Genomic DNA, 16,336 nt, shown 5'->3' with positions numbered 1-16,336 from the left:
AACAATGACTTCTGTTTATGTTTTGGTGGTACCTAGGTGGATCACAAGTAGAAAGCCCATTGGATCCAGAGAAAGGGAGGGGAGGGGCTGAACTGTGAAGAGTGCGGCCCCAGAACCATGTCTACTCGGGAGTCCTTTAACCCGGAAACTTATGAATTGGACAAGAGCTTCCGGCTAACCAGGTTTACTGAACTGAAAGGCACAGGCTGCAAAGTGCCCCAAGATGTCTTGCAGAAATTGCTGGAATCTTTACAAGAGAACCACTTCCAAGAAGATGAGCAGTTTCTGGGAGCGGTTATGCCACGACTTGGTATGTACTCCATCCCCTAACACCCACAAGTGTGGTCAGCAGCCAGACTTCTCCCATGTCGCTTTGACTCTTCAAGTTCTGTCAGAGGATCTCAGTATCTGATATGACGTTAATGTCACTTGTTTAAAGAAAGAATTTGAAAGCATCAGGGAACGTGGTTGGCAGGTTTGAAATTATAACGTATATTGTGACGTCATTATACTGCAGTAGGACTTTTTTTTTTTTTTACAAGTTTTTGATTAGCTGAGAATAAGCAGAAACCTCCTTTCTGCTTTTCTCTCAAATGGCCTCTAAAATGCTGTGTTCTCTTCATTGCCTTAGTGAAGGTGTTGCCGTAACTGTCTTAAGAACAAGGTTGGAGAGGTGGCTCAGCGGTTAAGAGCACTGACTGCCCTTCCAGAGGTCCTGAGTTCAATTCCCAGCAACCACATGGTGGCTCACAACCATCTGTAATGGATCTGATGCCCTCCTCTGGTGTGTCTGAAGACAGCGACAGTGTACTTATATAGTAAATAAATACTTTTTTTTTTTTTTTGGTTCTTTTTTTCGGAGCTGGGGACCGAACCCAGGGCCTTGTGCTTCCTAGGCAAGCGCTCTACCACTGAGCTAAATCCCCAGCCCCCCCCCCTTTTTTTTTTTAAGTACCCTAAGAACAGCTTTAAGTGCTGTGACTAGGGGCCTTTGCAGGACTTGTGGACTGAAAAGTTGTGAGTGGGCCACGTGGACTGGTGTGCACTCAGGAGAGAAGACTGAGGAAGTAGCTCAGTCGGTAAAGTTCAAGGACCTTAGTGTGTGTGCGTGTGTGTGTGTGTGTGTGTGTGTGTGTGTGTGAGAGAGAGAGAGAGAGAGAGAGAGAGAGAGAGAGAGAGAGAGAATGTGTGTGGTGCAGTGTTCTTGCAATCCCCATGCTGGAGAGGGAGAGGCAGATGTGTTCCAGGGGCTCTGTGATCAGCCAGCCAACCTAGCTGATTTGCAAATTCCCAAGCCAGGGACAGGCTGCCTCAGAAAAGGTGAACCCTGTCTAAGAACTGGCAGCTGAAGTTGTATTGGCCTGCACGTGCATGTGTACAATGCGTCTGTACCGTACACACCATCTGCACACATGCATATACACATGCATGGATTTGAATTGACCCCAGAGTGTCCAGGAGCCGAGGGCACTGCTGTTTTCTGAGCTCTTCATAGTGTTAGCGGTTCCTTTTTCTCAAACAGAGCTCCTCCCAAATGCTGGGGTTAAAGGAGAGCCCGTACGCATGGCTCTGTGAATGTGTTACTTAAGTGCGACCAAGGCATCCTGGAAGATCTGCGTGATTACTAGCATGTCTTAGTGAGGGTTTCTACTGCGATGGAGAACCTCCAACAGGACGCAGTCGGGGAGGAGGGGTTATTCAGCTTACTCCACACGGTAGTGCATCACTGAGAGAAGTCTGAACAGGAGCCTGGAGGCGGGAGCCATTGCAGAGGCCATGAGGGGTGCTGCTTCCTGGCTGTTTTCATGGCTTGCTCAGCCTGCTCTCTTACAGAACCCAGGACCCCCAGCCCAGGGATGGCTCCCCCCACAATAGGCAGGCTAGGCCTTCCTGCATCAGTCACTAATTGAGAAAATGCCCTACACCTGCATTTTTTGTTTTTGTTTTGTTTTGTTTTTGAGACAGGATTTCTCTATGTGCCCTGGCTGACCCAGAACTCGCTCTGTAAACCAGGCTGGCCTCCAACTCACAGAGATGCCTCTGCATCTGCCTCCCGAGCGCTGGGGTTAAAGGTGTTGGTGCCACCACTGCTCGGCTATGACTGGATTTTTTTTTAAAGAATTACTCGTTTATTTTACATGTATGAGTACACTGTAGCTGTCTCCAGACACACTAGAAGGGGACATGGGATCCCATGGTTGTGAGCCGCCATGTGGTTGCTGGGCTGAACTGTGGAAGAGCAGTCAGTGCTCTCAGCTACTGAGCATCTCTCCGGCCCCAGAAAGTGGTGTTTCCTCAAACCAGTCCATTTGTTTTCTATACCTGGAAGGTGTCAATCACGGGTTATTGGTACTGTAGTATTCTTTCTTTCTTTCTTTCTTTCTTTCTTTCTTTCTTTCATTCATTCATTCATTCATTCATTCATTCATTCATTCATATGTTTAGGGATTTTTGGAACTCCCTCTGTAGACCAGGCAGGTCTTGAACTCTCAGAGCTCTGCCTGCCTCTGCCTCCTGAGCGCTGAGTAAAGGTGGTCACCACCACCACCCAGCACATGTTTTCTATTTGAGACGCTCTAGGCTTCCCTGTAGCATAGCATTAGCTTCTCAGTCTTGCATTTAACCTCTCCTGGAGCCACTTTGCTCTGTTCCTCTACCACAACTATCCTTAGCTTTCTAATTGAAGCTCTAGTTCTTAGTGAGTTCTTAGTGACCCATGTCCGGCTTATCCCTTTTCCTTCCTTACAACTTCAGGGAGAGAGAGAGAGAGAGAGAGAGAGAGAGAGAGAGAGAGAGAGTGTGTGTGTGTGTGTGTGTGTGTGTGTGTGTGGCATCAAACCCGGGGCTATAAGGATGCTATAAGGTACTGCAGAGCTGTACCCCCAGCCAGCTTCCAATCCTGTAGGTGTATTCCTGACTCCCTCTATCATGAGGCTTACTGGTAATATTCCAGGAAGCTTGCGTGCTCTAGTCAGTCATGTGACCCTGTATGACATACAGTATCATCAGCCTAATTGTGTTGATAGGCCAGCATGGCCCCGTGAGCTCTTCCTGTCAGCCTCATACTCAGGTTTTAAGAGACCATCCTCTTGCATGTGCCTCCCTAAGCTTGTCCAGTCTGAACTTTGAGTGGTTCTGGTCCGATTCCACTTACCAAGGTCTCTCCTTTACCTTAGTGCGTCACCGTTGTGGTCTCAGGTACAGCTCTGACCTGCCATGTGTTTATGAAGAAAATCACACTAGAATGCACCCTCACTCATTTGTGAACATGTCCACGGCTGCTTTGGTAACAGTGGAGTGGAAGCCTGAACTACTTACTGTTTGTCGCTTACGGAGAAATTCCTAGTGTGTTCTGGTTTGCTTTTCTATAGCTGCGATGAACACCATAACCAAAAGCAACATGGGGAGGAAAGGGTCTGTGGGCTTAGAGCCGCCAAGACTTCCATCAAGGAAACCAAGGAGGGGAATACTGTGTCCTGGCTTGTTCCCCCAGCTTTTTAAAGCAGCACAGGGTACCTGCTCAGGGATGGCATTACCCACAGTGGGCTGGGCCCTCCTATATCAGTTAGTTAGCAACCAAAAGAATGCCCACTAGGCTAGTTCTGTGGAAGTGATTCCTTGGTTGAATGTCGCTCTGCCTGGCTATGTCTAGATTGGTGTCGTGTTGACAATAACGATCATGTCGTCAGCCATAACCTAGGCAGGCTGTCTTCCTCAGGATCCTGAACTTCCAAATTTCCAGCATCAGTTAACCATTTCTATTAAGTCCCACCTTGCCCACTCCAGGGGCATCAGAAGTGATTTTGAAACCGAGTAGCATATAGTACAGTGCTGTCTAAAAGAAATATGATGACCCACAGAAAGCCATCCTAGCTAACGCTGAACTGGTTATTTCTAGGTTCGGTCTTAAAAGATAAGGTGAAAGTAAGATTGGGAAGAAACGAGATGTTGACCTCTGTATCTGGGTGTACACATGTATGATATGCAAAGGTGTAGAAAGTGCTCTGGGGAAACAAAGAATTGAATTACCCAGATCAGATACTGAGTATTTATGGACACACTTGGTTGGGAACTTTGACTCCTGCTTTTCCCCTTACCTCCTCCTACAGGCTACATGTAGTGCTAACTGGCATTTTCTGTATGAGATTATGGTACAAAGACTGTCTAGGAAGTTATAACATCTGGGCAATTAATTTCAAAGTAGCTGTCAATAAAACTGCAACAGTTCCGTCTGTTTCATGCAGAGAAATTCTGAATGAGCCAGCATGGCGAAAGCACCATGCCTTGATAGCACACACACCTTTATTCTCAGCGCTTGGCAGACAGAAGCAGGTGGGTCTCTGAGTTAAGCCTGGTCTACACAGTGAATCTAGGCCGGCCAGGGCATCAATCACAGGGTTCAGGAATGTAAAGTGTTAGAGACTTCAGTAAGGTTTTATGCTGTCTTGCAGTCTTGTTGATTAACAATTAATTCTTGCCTTCCATCCTATGCTGGTCCTGTCCCACAGTAATTTCAGTAACGCTTCCTGACAGCACACGCATAGCTCGGTTGGCAGTGTGGGGTTTTGCCCAAAGTGCTGCTCAGACAGGATTAAACGCTCTTTTCTTTCCTTTTTGGCGCTGGCCATGCCCGTCTTGCCAGGCATTGGGATGGATACTTGCGTCATTCCTCTGAGGCACGGTGGTCTCTCCTTGGTTCAAACCACAGATTACATTTATCCTATCGTGGACGACCCTTACATGATGGTAAGTCTGGTGCTCTCGTAATTGGAGCTGCTGTGTGCACTCAGCTGTGGTTTCGGCTGGCTTTATGTGTGCCTTTGGGTGGGGTTTATGTTTGGCTGTTGTGTTTTTCCACTTTTGCTGTATCCAAGTTATATTACCGTTCCTGATTCCTGCCACCACAGCAGGACTTGTCTCCTCACTTGACACTGCATGAACCAAGTGTCGTGGAGGGATCTGTCTACTGCCTTTGTAGTGTGTAGCATCAGTTTTGACAGAATACTGGGAGTTGGTGGCGTTCTCTGCTTTCTTTCCTTGTACCTGATATTTGTAAAAGGTACTGCTCCTTGCTGTTTCTGGCTGGAAATGTTGCTATACTTTGGAATAACACTGATTCTGAATGTTTCCTCCCACAATAGAGGAGCTTAGGAATCGCATCACAATTAGACTTCCTCCAAGGCAGGGTTTCTCTGTGTAGCCCTGGCTGTCCTGGAACTCTGTATGTAGAGCCTCACACTTAGAGATTTGCCTTTCTCTGCCTCCCCAGTGCTGGGACTAAAGGTGTGCACCACCATGCCTGGTTTACTTTACAGTGAACTTCTTGAACCTGTTTTATTCTTTTTTTCTTTTTTTTTTGGTTCTTTTTTTCGGAGCTGGGGACCGAACCCAGGACCTGTTTTATTCTTAAATGGTAGGATAAGCTGGTTAGCAGCTACCCAGCCTCCTACATGCCTACACACCACTGTTCCACTGTGAGATCTAGCATGCCATTCAAGTTGTAGATGACGCAGCAGGGGACAGAGTACGTCCCCATGTAAGCAGGAAGACCCCAGCACCCAAGTAAAAAGCCTAGCGTGGCTGCACACACCTCTAGTACTCATGCCGAGATACAGAGACAGGAGGATTCCAGGCGCTTGCTGGTTGGCCCGTCTACCCGATTGTTGAGCTCCTGGTTCAATAAGAGACCTTGTTTGAAAAGTAAGGTGGAGTGACTGAGGAAGACACCGACGGACACAGACTCTGCCCTCTACATGCATGCGCGTGCTCGTACACAAAGTTCTAGGTGCTGCTCATGCACTGCAGACACATTTCCAGCAGCCTTTTATTCTGCCTAATCTTTAACCAACTAACTTCTTTACCAACCAAGAGAACAATGAAGAAATTGGAATGTGCCATTTGTTTAAAGAGGTCAGCTCCCTTCCTGGGTCGCAAGGACATTGGGATGAAGCCTCACATATAAGGACTTGGGCCATGGTAGGAAAAGGAAGATTCGGTGCAGTATGAGTAAAGAGGGCATTAGAAGGTGTATTCTCTGTAAAGCAGCACACTTGGCAAAGGCGTTGCCCAGAGTCTACCCTTTCTAGCATCTCTTAGAAGCCCGAGATTCAGCCTCAAGTCCTCGTTGACAAGGCTTGTGGATGTTGACCCTGGGTCTGTAGAAGGCTGCAGAGCTGCCTGGAATCCCCAAGTATATTAATACAACTGAAAATTACCTGCTGTCTCCATGTTGGTTATTCCGTCAGAAGAAAACCTTGTTATTTTTCTCTGCTGTCTATAAAAAGATGACTTAGACAATGACAATTAACCTTTAAACTCTCTTTAGAGCACTAGTCTTCATTACCTCATGCCTATTGCATGTTTGTTAAATTCCCCATAAAGCAATAGAATTTACTGAGAAAAGCGATTTCATTTTTCCTTTAGGCCAGTGTGTTTCTTATTTCTCCTACTTTCGTTTACTATTTACTTCTTTCAACTTGAAGGTGCAAAAGTTTCTTAATCCAACAACATGAAAATTAACCAGCAGAGGCAGCTCTGGTCTGCTGAGTGCCGGTGTCCCAAGGTTACCTTTAAATGACTATCAGGCCTCCCTAGCGCCCTGGTCTCTCCCAGAGCATCAGTGCTAACCGCTTCTCTTCCTGATCCCCCAACCCCAACCCCACCTCCTGCCCCATCTTGAGCCAGGGCTCTGAATCTCAGATGGTAAAGAATGTGAACTCTTTGTTCTGCTCCAGTGGGTGAGCGGGTGGCCTGAGAGTAGGTGAAGGTACCGGCTGACAGCCATGTCCTGGGAGCTGCCCTTCCTGGAGACCCCCAGGGTCTCGGAGGCTGCTGCTTCATAGACTCCATCTTTGGAAAATCCCTGGCTGTGCTTTCTCACATCTCTGCTCTCTCCTAGGGCAGGATAGCGTGTGCCAATGTCCTCAGTGACCTCTATGCGATGGGTGTCACAGAATGTGACAATATGCTAATGCTCCTTGGAGTCAGTAATAAAATGACTGACCGGGTAAGTCACAGGTCCGCTCACTGGTCTTTGGTTTCACTTTATTTTGCATTTACAGACATGGCCTCCAGTATTGCAGCTGTCCACTTTGGGGCATATATCTGTGAATTAAAATGAGAGTACCTATCCTCTTTTTCTCCCACCTGCTCCTTAACTCTCTTCTGGGTACATAGAAAGCTAAATAGTGTGCGCGAATGTGTGCGGATTAGGCTCTGAGTTCACGGCCCTCAGGTAGGGAGCAGCCTCAGTGGGGGGCAAGACCCTCATGCTTTCCCATCTCTGTCCCTGCCTGGCAGGCTGCTGTCTTTCATGTTCTTGGACCCGGGATGAATTCGTACAGGTTGTTTTTATTTATTTTACTTTATGTGCATGAGTATTTGCCAGTGTGTGTGTGCCTGGAGCTGGAGCTAGAGGTAGTTATGGGCTGCCATGTGGGTGCTGAGAACGAAGCTTCTATCCTGATCTCAACCATTGAGCCGTCTCTCTGGCCCCATTATTTTAGTTGACTTTAACAAGATGTGTTTTTCTTTCAGTATGCCTTCCCCAATCAGTTTGTCAGGATTTACTGCTAGATAACCCAGTTTTCTGTGGTCCTTTTCCCTAGCCGTTTGCACTCTGAGCAGCAGTGTCCGGTTCTCATAGGAAGTCTTCTCCGGGGGTGCATTACGCCGAATCTCTCAGCAACTCTTTCCACTTCTTGGCAGACAGAATCATTTTTTGGGGACAGGGCTATATTCATATGGTCAGCCAAGAGCTGACCTCTGATAGCCACCCGTGTCTGGGCAAGGCCTGTGGGCAAGTGGCATGTTATATACACTCTCTTCCCTGAGTTTTGTTCACTTTGTAACCAGAACACAGTTGACAAGGTGCTTGTGTCAGCAAACACTCCCTTGCTTTGTTGCACTCTATGCTGTCTGTCAGCTTTTGGTTCTCTAGGGTTTTTTATCTCTTTTTATAACTGCAAATGCAGAAGCATCCTTCCTGGGTTTTGAACAGAACTCATGACTTTTCATCTGTGTCCTTTTAAACTCTAGGAAAGGGATAAAGTGATGCCGCTAATTATACAGGGTTTTAAAGATGCGGCCGAGGAAGCGGGGACCTCTGTAACGGGGGGCCAAACGGTATTGAACCCCTGGATTGTTCTGGGAGGAGTCGCCACAACTGTCTGCCAGCCCAATGAATTTATCATGTAAGTCGGCCTTTGTTCATGTTGGAACCTGCTTCTCTCTCATTCTCTCTAAAAATAAGGTATATTAAGGTGTCGTTCACTTGCTGTACAATTCACCCACTTAGAGCGTGCAATTCAGTGAGCTTAGGCCTTTCCAGAGCAATAGACTGACCAGCGTCCCTTCAACACTTTGATCGCCTTGAGCGGGAACTCTCCCACTGGGGTTATTAGTTGCTTGTCCTTCCAATCTTGATTGGTTTTCCTTTGTATATTAGCTTAGTGTTTTTAAATTCATGCATGCTGTAGCATTTGTCAGTACTTTGATCCTATTCTTGAGCAAATTTAAACTTTGTAAATTTCACATGACAAAAATGTGACATGTTATTTGGCATTTTATTTGTCTATTTTTGGTTTGTTTGTTTTTTGTTTCTTTTTTGTTTTTTTTTTAAGATTTATTTATTTATTTTATGTATATGAACACACTGTAGCTGTCTTCAGACATACCAGAAGAGGAGGGTATCAGATCTCATTACAGATGGTTGTGAGCCACCATGTGGTTGTTGGGAATTGAACTCAGGACCTCTGGAAGAGCAGGCAATGCTCTTAACCGCTGAGCCATCTCTCCAGCCCCGTTTTTTGTTTTTTTTTTAAACAAGGTATCACTTTGTATCTCGTGCTGATCTCAGACTCATCCTCCTGCCTCAGCCTGCTCACTTCCAAAGCTTTTCCCGTTTGTTTAGTTTCTTGTACCTGGGATTGCGCACAGCTTGTTGTGTCTGCTAAGCAGGTATTGCACCATGGGCTCTACCTCTGTGTCAGCATTTTAAGTCTACAGGTCATTGGTTTTGTGAGTGTAGGCTTGAATGACCACCATCCTGCCCAGTGCCCAGAACATTTGCTTCCCTCCCCCAAGCCTGTCTGCAGGAGCAGACATTTCTAGGTTCCCCTTCCCATGATGCTCTGGAGACCAGTAAGCTGCTCTTTGTCTGTAAGGGTGGCCTGTTCTGAGCACTGGATAAATGGACCATGCTCTGTAGGGCACTTTACCTGGCTTTAATCGCCTCTCCCGTCATCAAATAGTAGCACAAATACTGGGGTGCTTTTTTAAAAAAATTTATTTTTGTTTTGCTTTTTAAAGATTTATTTACTTTATTATATATACATATAGATGTGTGTATATATGTATATATACATATATGTGTATATATATGTGTGTGTGTGCATATATATGTGTGTATACACACACACACACACACACACACACACACACACACACACACACACACACACACTGTAGCTGTCAGACACACCAGAAGAGAGCATCAGGTCTCATCACAGATGGTTGTGAGCCACCATGTGGTTTCTGGGAGTTGAGCTCAGGACCTCTGGAAGAGCAGTCTTAACCACTGAGCCACCTCTCCAGTCCCCCTTTGTTCTTGTTTTGTTTTGTTTTAAAGAGTGTGTTTCTCTTTGTCGCCCTGACTGTCCTAGCATTTTTTCCATAGACCAGGCTGGCCTTGAACTCTGCCCCACATCCATGTGCTGGGGTCAAAGTATGCCACCACCTCCAAGCTCCACAGTACTTTTTATGGCCTGATAAGCTGTTGTCTGTATACACGTCGCCCACTGACTGTGGACTTTTCAGTTGCTTTCTCCTGTTTCTGTGAGCCCCCTTCAAGTGCAGCTTTTTTTTTTTTTTATTATATATAAGCCAGAAGAGGGGGATCAGATCTCATTACAGATGGTTGTGAGCCACCATGTGGTTGCTGGGATTTGAACTCAGGACCTTTGGAAGAGCAGACAGTGCTCTAACCACTGAGCCATCTCTCCAGCCCCAGCTTTGTTTTGCTGTTGTGTGTATATACAGACCCAGGTTCTCCATGTCCCCTCTAGAAGTTGTTTTATGATGTCATTCTGCTCAGAACCAGTATAGTGAGCATAGGTGGCATCGCAGTGTGGCTTTGACTCGTTTTTCTGTCATGACTGGTAATGGGAAGCATCAAGTCTTACAGCTTCCTTTGGGTTGGGAGCATTTCTCTGTATTCTTCGGAGATGGATTTCAACACAGATTGTCACTTTTCATGTTTGATGTTAAGAAAGGCACCCTGTCCTTCATTTATCTGCCTTACATTTGTTGTTTGTTTACTTATGTATGTGGAGGGAAACACCTGCAGAAGCTGATTCTTCTCTCCTAGGGAGTCCTAGGAGATTGAACCCAGGTTCTGAGAGTTGATGGCAAGCACTTTTACCCACTAAGCCATCTGGCTGGCCTGTACTTCAGGTTTTGATTAGTAACTAGTAGGTACTGTGTTAGCCGGGGTCAGAATGTAAACGATGTAAAAGCAGTCTACAGTACAGTGGTCGTGATCTGTGCTGAGGCTCAAGTCTCCCATCACAGGCACCCCCTCCCCCATTAGTTCTGTATATTCGCTATGGACATTTCAATTATGTTTGGTCATTTTGATGATGTCACTAATGTTCCAGGACTAGCCTTAGAGCAGATCATTAGCAGAGGTCTAAGGACCCGAGGTCAGGTGGGGTGTACCAGTAATGCCGGGAACCTCCCTGTGAGAAAGGCTCTGCCAGGTTCCTCTCCACAGCAGTGAACAGACGGGCCACATGCCCTGTGTGCAGGGTGACCGTGGGTTACAGGCTTCATCTTTGCTACTCTGCTTTCTGGGTTTTGCGAGCTCGCTTGTTTTTCAAGTACTGGGGAGTTGAACCCTAGACCTGTGTGGAAGCAGTGGCCCTGCCATTGTGTACATTCTCCTCCGAGCTCTCCCATACCCCCCACCCCCACCCTGCCAACATCTCTCTCTAAACTGTTCCTTAGGGCTGCCATGGAACCCAGACTTTGATCTCCCTGCCCTAGTCTTCTGGTAACTGCGATGACAAGCGAGTAGCCCCATGCCGGCTTCTGCTTGGTGCTTTGAGTCTGCTCAGCAGAGCGAGGCTGAGCGCACTGTCCACAGCTCGCCGTCTTTCATTAGTGGAGTTCCTTTCCCTCCAGCAGCTGAGGGCACCCGTTAAGCATCCTCCATCTCAGAGGCGTCCCTTTTCCTAACAGATGGCATGTGTGGGCAAAGCACGAGGAGGAGTTCTATCTCCAGCAGCCTCTTAAAAGCTGAATATTGTGTCCAGCAGGGGAAACAGACACGGGCAAGTCCCCGGGGCTCACTAGCCACTGGCCTAGCCAAAATGGTAAGTGCTGGGCTCAGTGAGAGAGAGACCTTATTTCAAAAAACTAAGCAGGAAAATACTGAAGATAATGCCCAGTATTGACTTCTGGCTTCTACCTAACCCACATGCCTGTGCATTCATACACATACATACACAGACAAGGAAAGGGAAAGCAGGATCAGTGCAGAAAGTTATTTTCACCAGATTCCCCTTTGCTTTAATCTTGTCTGCTTCGGTAGTCTGATCGGAACATGCCCTTTTCCTTCTGCAGGCCAGACAACGCGGTGCCGGGGGACGTGCTGGTGCTGACCAAACCCCTGGGGACGCAGGTTGCAGTGGCTGTGCACCAGTGGCTGGATATTGTAAGTAGAGGCTGACTGAGAGGGCGGCTGGACAGTTAGCCCTCAGGGTGGTTCTTTGGTTTCAGCGTGTTTTTTGTTTTGTTTGAAATGAGGTGTGTGGGTGGAAAGTTATCAGTGAAGTCCTTAGATGAATTATCTATATCTTCGTAAATGAAAGTTTAAGCCATGTGGTAGTGTTTGACGGAGGTAGGTCTGAGCTTGCGGAGTCAGGTCAGGTGTTGACAGTCAGTCATGGAGCTCGGGCTGTTGTCACATGTTGGTGCTGTCTTTAAATCGGTCAGTAAAAGAACATGCAGATGTGAGAGTAGTGGAGGGTGAGCAGAGGGTATTTCTCCTAAGGTGTCACACTGGGCTGTCTTTCCATGACAGTGACTAAGAGTCTGCTGTGTCCTCACATATCATGGCGTGTTTGAATTTCTACAAATATTATCTGAAACCTACCAGTCTTGAGAAATAGTTGGAAAAAATAATAAAGACTTACATCATTTATTGGCCATTCCCCTTGGCTCGACATAAGACCTCCCAGAGCTGGCGAGAGGGACGGCTCAGCAGTTGAGAGCACTGGCTGCTCTTCTCCACCCACATGGTGGCTCACAAAGGTTTCTAACCCCAATTCCAGGGGACCCAGTGCCGACTTTTTTGGCCTTTCTGGACTCTTCATGCATAGAGTACCTAAACATATCTATAGGTAGAACACCCAGACACATGAAATATAAAAAGTTAATTCTCACTGGGTGGTGATGCATGCCTTTAATCCTGGCATTCCGGAGACAGGCAGGTGGATATCTGTTCAGTGCAATCCTGGTCTATAGAGCAAGTTCCAAGAGTGCCACAGCTACAAAAGACACCCTGCCTTGGAAAAAGTAATGATAATAAAAATCTCAAAAATGGCCATATTATTTATTTTCCCTCCTTCCTCAGTAATGTAAAGCAGTGTGGGAAGTTGCTGAGGGGATAGTCCACAGAAGTGGTCTGTCCAGTGTGACTGCTTAGCCTGCACAGTCTTGCAGGAGGGCTAGAAGTATGACCATCATAGTGGTGTAAGAGTGAGGGGACAGGGCCTTCTGGTCCCTCCACTTCTGCTTCATACATCGTTGCCTTATTATTTATTTCTGGCAGATATTCAGAATTTAAACAGCAAGTTCCAAAGTTCAAATATGGTAGCATAATGTTTTGTTTATTGAATAAAGGTAGGAGGCAGTTGTCGTTTAGTTTTAGAACCTAAACTAGAGTCTAAGGATCCTAGGTTTTGACAGGCAAAGAATGATAGGTAAGACATCAGGGTGGGTGTTACTTCTGGGAGAGGTGGCAGTGATGGCATTCAGGTAGAGGAAGTCGTTCCCGATGTCTAACAGTGGCAGGAAGTATTGGGTTTTGTGGTACTGGGGGCCAGGCTCAGCCTCACATGCTAGGCAAGGCTCCACCACTAAGTTCTGACCACAGCACTTTGGGCTGTGTTTATGTAGTGTTCAAGACCTGCAAGCAAGGATCCATGAGTCACACAGCAGTTAGTGGTCTGCCGCTCCTTGTGCCATGAACCTTACATCGTGATGCTAGCTTCTTTGAAAACCAGACAAAGGCCTGTCTGTCTCTTTAACAATAAACTTATTTGCTCACCCAAAGCTGTCCTCAGCATGGGCAGTTGAAAGTTTCTCACCAAGATAGCTTCACTGCAGGCGTCAGTTAAAGTAGAAAGGGTATAGTGTAAAAGCAGATCAGCCTAGTATAGGAGATGAGATGAGGACACGGGAAACTCTCTTCTGTTCTTGTGGTGCTCAAGCCATTGTGGATACTGGGCAAGCTTCCTGATAGCTCACCCTTGGAAACCATGTAAATAAGGGGTCACACCTGGCCCCTTATAAGGTAAGACAGGGTGCACTGTGCTGTGTGCCTGCTAGGTTTACATAGCCAACAAGCTGTGACGTTTACTTTAGAAATGTGGGAGGAGCTGCAGATAGAATGAGAGTTCCCCTGAGAAACACTAATCACAGTATTGACTGTGTCTTGACAACTCAGTAAATAGAATTCCCGGTGACTGGGGTGTGGCTCAGTGGTGCAGAAGATGCTGAGTATATGTGGGACCCTGGGCTTGATCACTGGCAATAGGAACACACATCGACATGCCCAGTCCTGGAATATGACTAAGAAGAATATTCATTTTGCACACGATTAGAAGCAAAGATGAGGGGGCTGGAGAGATGGCTCGGCGGTTAAGAGCACTCACTGCTCTTCCAGAGGTCCTGAGTTCAATTCCCAGCAACCACATGGGGACTCACAACCACCTGTAATGAGCTCTGATGCCCTCTTCTGGTGTGTCTGAAGACAGCTACAGTGTGTACTCACAGACATAAAAATCTTTAAAAATATTTTTTAAAAAAGAAGCAAAAATTAATCATGTTTTTTCTCTCTCTCTCTCACCTGTGTTCCTATGGCTAGCCTGAAAAATGGAATAAAATTAAGCTCGTGGTCACCCAAGAAGACGTAGAGCTGGCATACCAAGAGGCAATGGTGAACATGGCGCGGCTCAACAGGACAGGTACGGGGCAGGGCGTCTGCTCAGGGCCCAGCCAGCCTCGGGTCTGGGAAGGCTAAGTAGCAAACAGACGGGGGCTTGAGTTGGCTGGATTCAGTCTTAGCGCACAGTGGGGTTTTTCTCACGACTTCAGTCATCTTAAAAAAAATAAGGATGGAGGCCAGGGAATAACATGGCTGGGACTACACCCCTCTTGGTGTCTATTTTGGTTCCACAGGTTACTCTGGGAATCCATAGGCAGGGAGTGTTTAATTTAGGTTCATTTATGACAGCCCCCTCCTGCTTTTCAACGTTTTAATGTCAGTGTGACATCAGTTGATTGAACCCAGTCATAAGTTAAGGTGAACCTGTGTATGAGCGTGTGTCATGTTCTCAGTAAAGTGTGTTAAGTGTGGCTTCCTCCTCCAGTTGTCAGGGTGCGATTTAAGAGTCCCACCAGGTGGCTGGAGAGATGGCGCAGCAGTTAAGAGGCCACCTGCTCTTGAAGAGGCTCAGAGTTCAGTTCTGAGCACTGAACCGGGTGGGTGGCCTCCAGGAGCACTTGGCATAATGTGCACATTCACACACACATAGACATCATTTAAGAAAAACTGTAGTAGAAACTGTGAAATGGACTCTTACTTTTCTGTTGTCGACAAAGCACCAGGTCCACGTGCAGTTTCAGAGGGTGAGTCTGTTTAATATCACAGCGGAGTGCCTGTTGCCGTGCCTGACAGATCCTCATCTGCAAGCAGGAGGCCGGGAGAGCAAGCTAACTGAGAGTGGTGGGGGCCTATTCTAGTGACACACCTCCTCCAACAAGGCCACGCCTCCTAATCCTTCCCAAACCTACATTTGAATGTATGATCCTGGGGTGACTGTTACTCGGTCCAGCCACTGTCTAGGCCTTAAAGCGTGACTTTAAAGGAGTTAAGAGAAAGTGGCTTGCTTTACTTGAATGGACAGTGTACATAATCTTACTGTGTAGGATTTTTTTCTTTTCAGTTAGTAAAAAAAATATCACTTATTAGGTACTGTATAGTTGTCAAATCTTTCGTGTGTGTGTGTGTGTGTGTGTGTGTGTGTGTGTGTGTGTGTGTGTGTAGAGAGAGAGAGGACAAAAGTCAACTATGAGTGTCCTCCACCCTGTTTGTTGAGATAGCTCACTGACCTGGAGCTAGCCCACTCCTAGGCGAGGCTGCCGGTGGCCAGCCCTGAGTATCTGCCCCTCTCCTCCTCAGCATAAGGCACCATGTCCCAGTTCTCACTTGGGTTCTGGGGGTCGGATCTACTGTACTCACTAACTCATACACCACACTTTCTCCTTGCCCCTCAGTACTGTCTCACCTAAAACCCGTAAGTAAGGACGCAAATAGCTTACTGCGGCTGAGTAGGGTTTGTCCACAGGGTCAGTCTCAGTGCCAAGGAAAGCCTGCCCTAACTGTTCATTTCAAGAAAGACATTGGAAACTGAACTTAGATGTACCATGGACGGTCATTTGTGTAGTTAGTTAACTGGTCATGAGAATTCCCCACTTCAGGTGTGTGACTTATTAGTCAATGACACAAAGATGTCCCAGCTACTTGTGAGCCGCTTCAAACTGGATCTGTAAGTTTGAACATTGGGCTAATGAGTTAGCCAGGGCATTTGCTCTGTAGCATATTGGCAGTAGAGCTCCTCGTGTTCAAATTCCTATCCTGTGGTTGACTGCCTCCACTCTCTCATGTATACAGTGTCCCCTCCCCTCACACACTTTGATCAAATTACAGCCAAGACTTTTGTCGGAGGCTGTGGCCTAGTAACGAGCCCTCCGCTGACTACATTGCATCCGTGAGAGCTTAGCTGTTCTGTGATCAGAAGAGTGAGCCATTCCCAGGAGCTAGCATCCTAGAGACAAAGTGTCCCTATGTAGCTTTAACTGATTAGTGACTCCCAGGTACCCACCCACCTCCCTCTCAGCTCTGGGATTAAAGGTGTGCACCACTATGTCCCGCCTTTCTCAGAGTTTTCTAATGAGTCTCCAGAGTTTTTAATTTAACATGTGGGAGTTTTTTTAACTGCAAATCAGCCCGATCTTACGGAGACATTGTTTTAACCGTGTTTCCCTCCAG

General features: G+C 46.8%; 1 protein-coding gene across 4 annotated transcripts in view; it reads left to right on the top strand.

Annotated features, from left to right (window-relative positions):
• The window catches only part of Sephs1 (selenophosphate synthetase 1), a 32,408-nt gene that overhangs the window by 6,845 nt on the left and 9,227 nt on the right, over positions 1 to 16,336 (top strand). For 3 of the 4 annotated variants that reach the window (NM_001104630.1, XM_006254266.5, XM_039095540.2), the window contains exons 2-7: positions 37 to 310; positions 4,643 to 4,746; positions 6,899 to 7,006; positions 8,038 to 8,192; positions 11,623 to 11,713; positions 14,150 to 14,249. In NM_001104630.1, coding sequence (NP_001098100.1) covers positions 118 to 310; positions 4,643 to 4,746; positions 6,899 to 7,006; positions 8,038 to 8,192; positions 11,623 to 11,713; positions 14,150 to 14,249 — 751 coding nt within the window. In that variant the 5' untranslated portion in view covers positions 37 to 117. Of the gene's footprint in view, positions 1 to 36; positions 311 to 4,642; positions 4,747 to 6,898; positions 7,007 to 8,037; positions 8,193 to 11,622; positions 11,714 to 14,149; positions 14,250 to 16,336 lie in introns of those variants that run through there. The other variant, XM_039095541.2, reaches the window with a different exon arrangement.

Source organism: Rattus norvegicus, chromosome 17 (assembly GCF_036323735.1).
Source record: "Rattus norvegicus strain BN/NHsdMcwi chromosome 17, GRCr8, whole genome shotgun sequence".
Classification (NCBI taxonomy): domain Eukaryota; kingdom Metazoa; phylum Chordata; class Mammalia; order Rodentia; family Muridae; genus Rattus; species Rattus norvegicus.
Note: the sequence above shows the minus strand (reverse complement) of the source record. Positions and strands in the feature narration are given on the sequence as shown.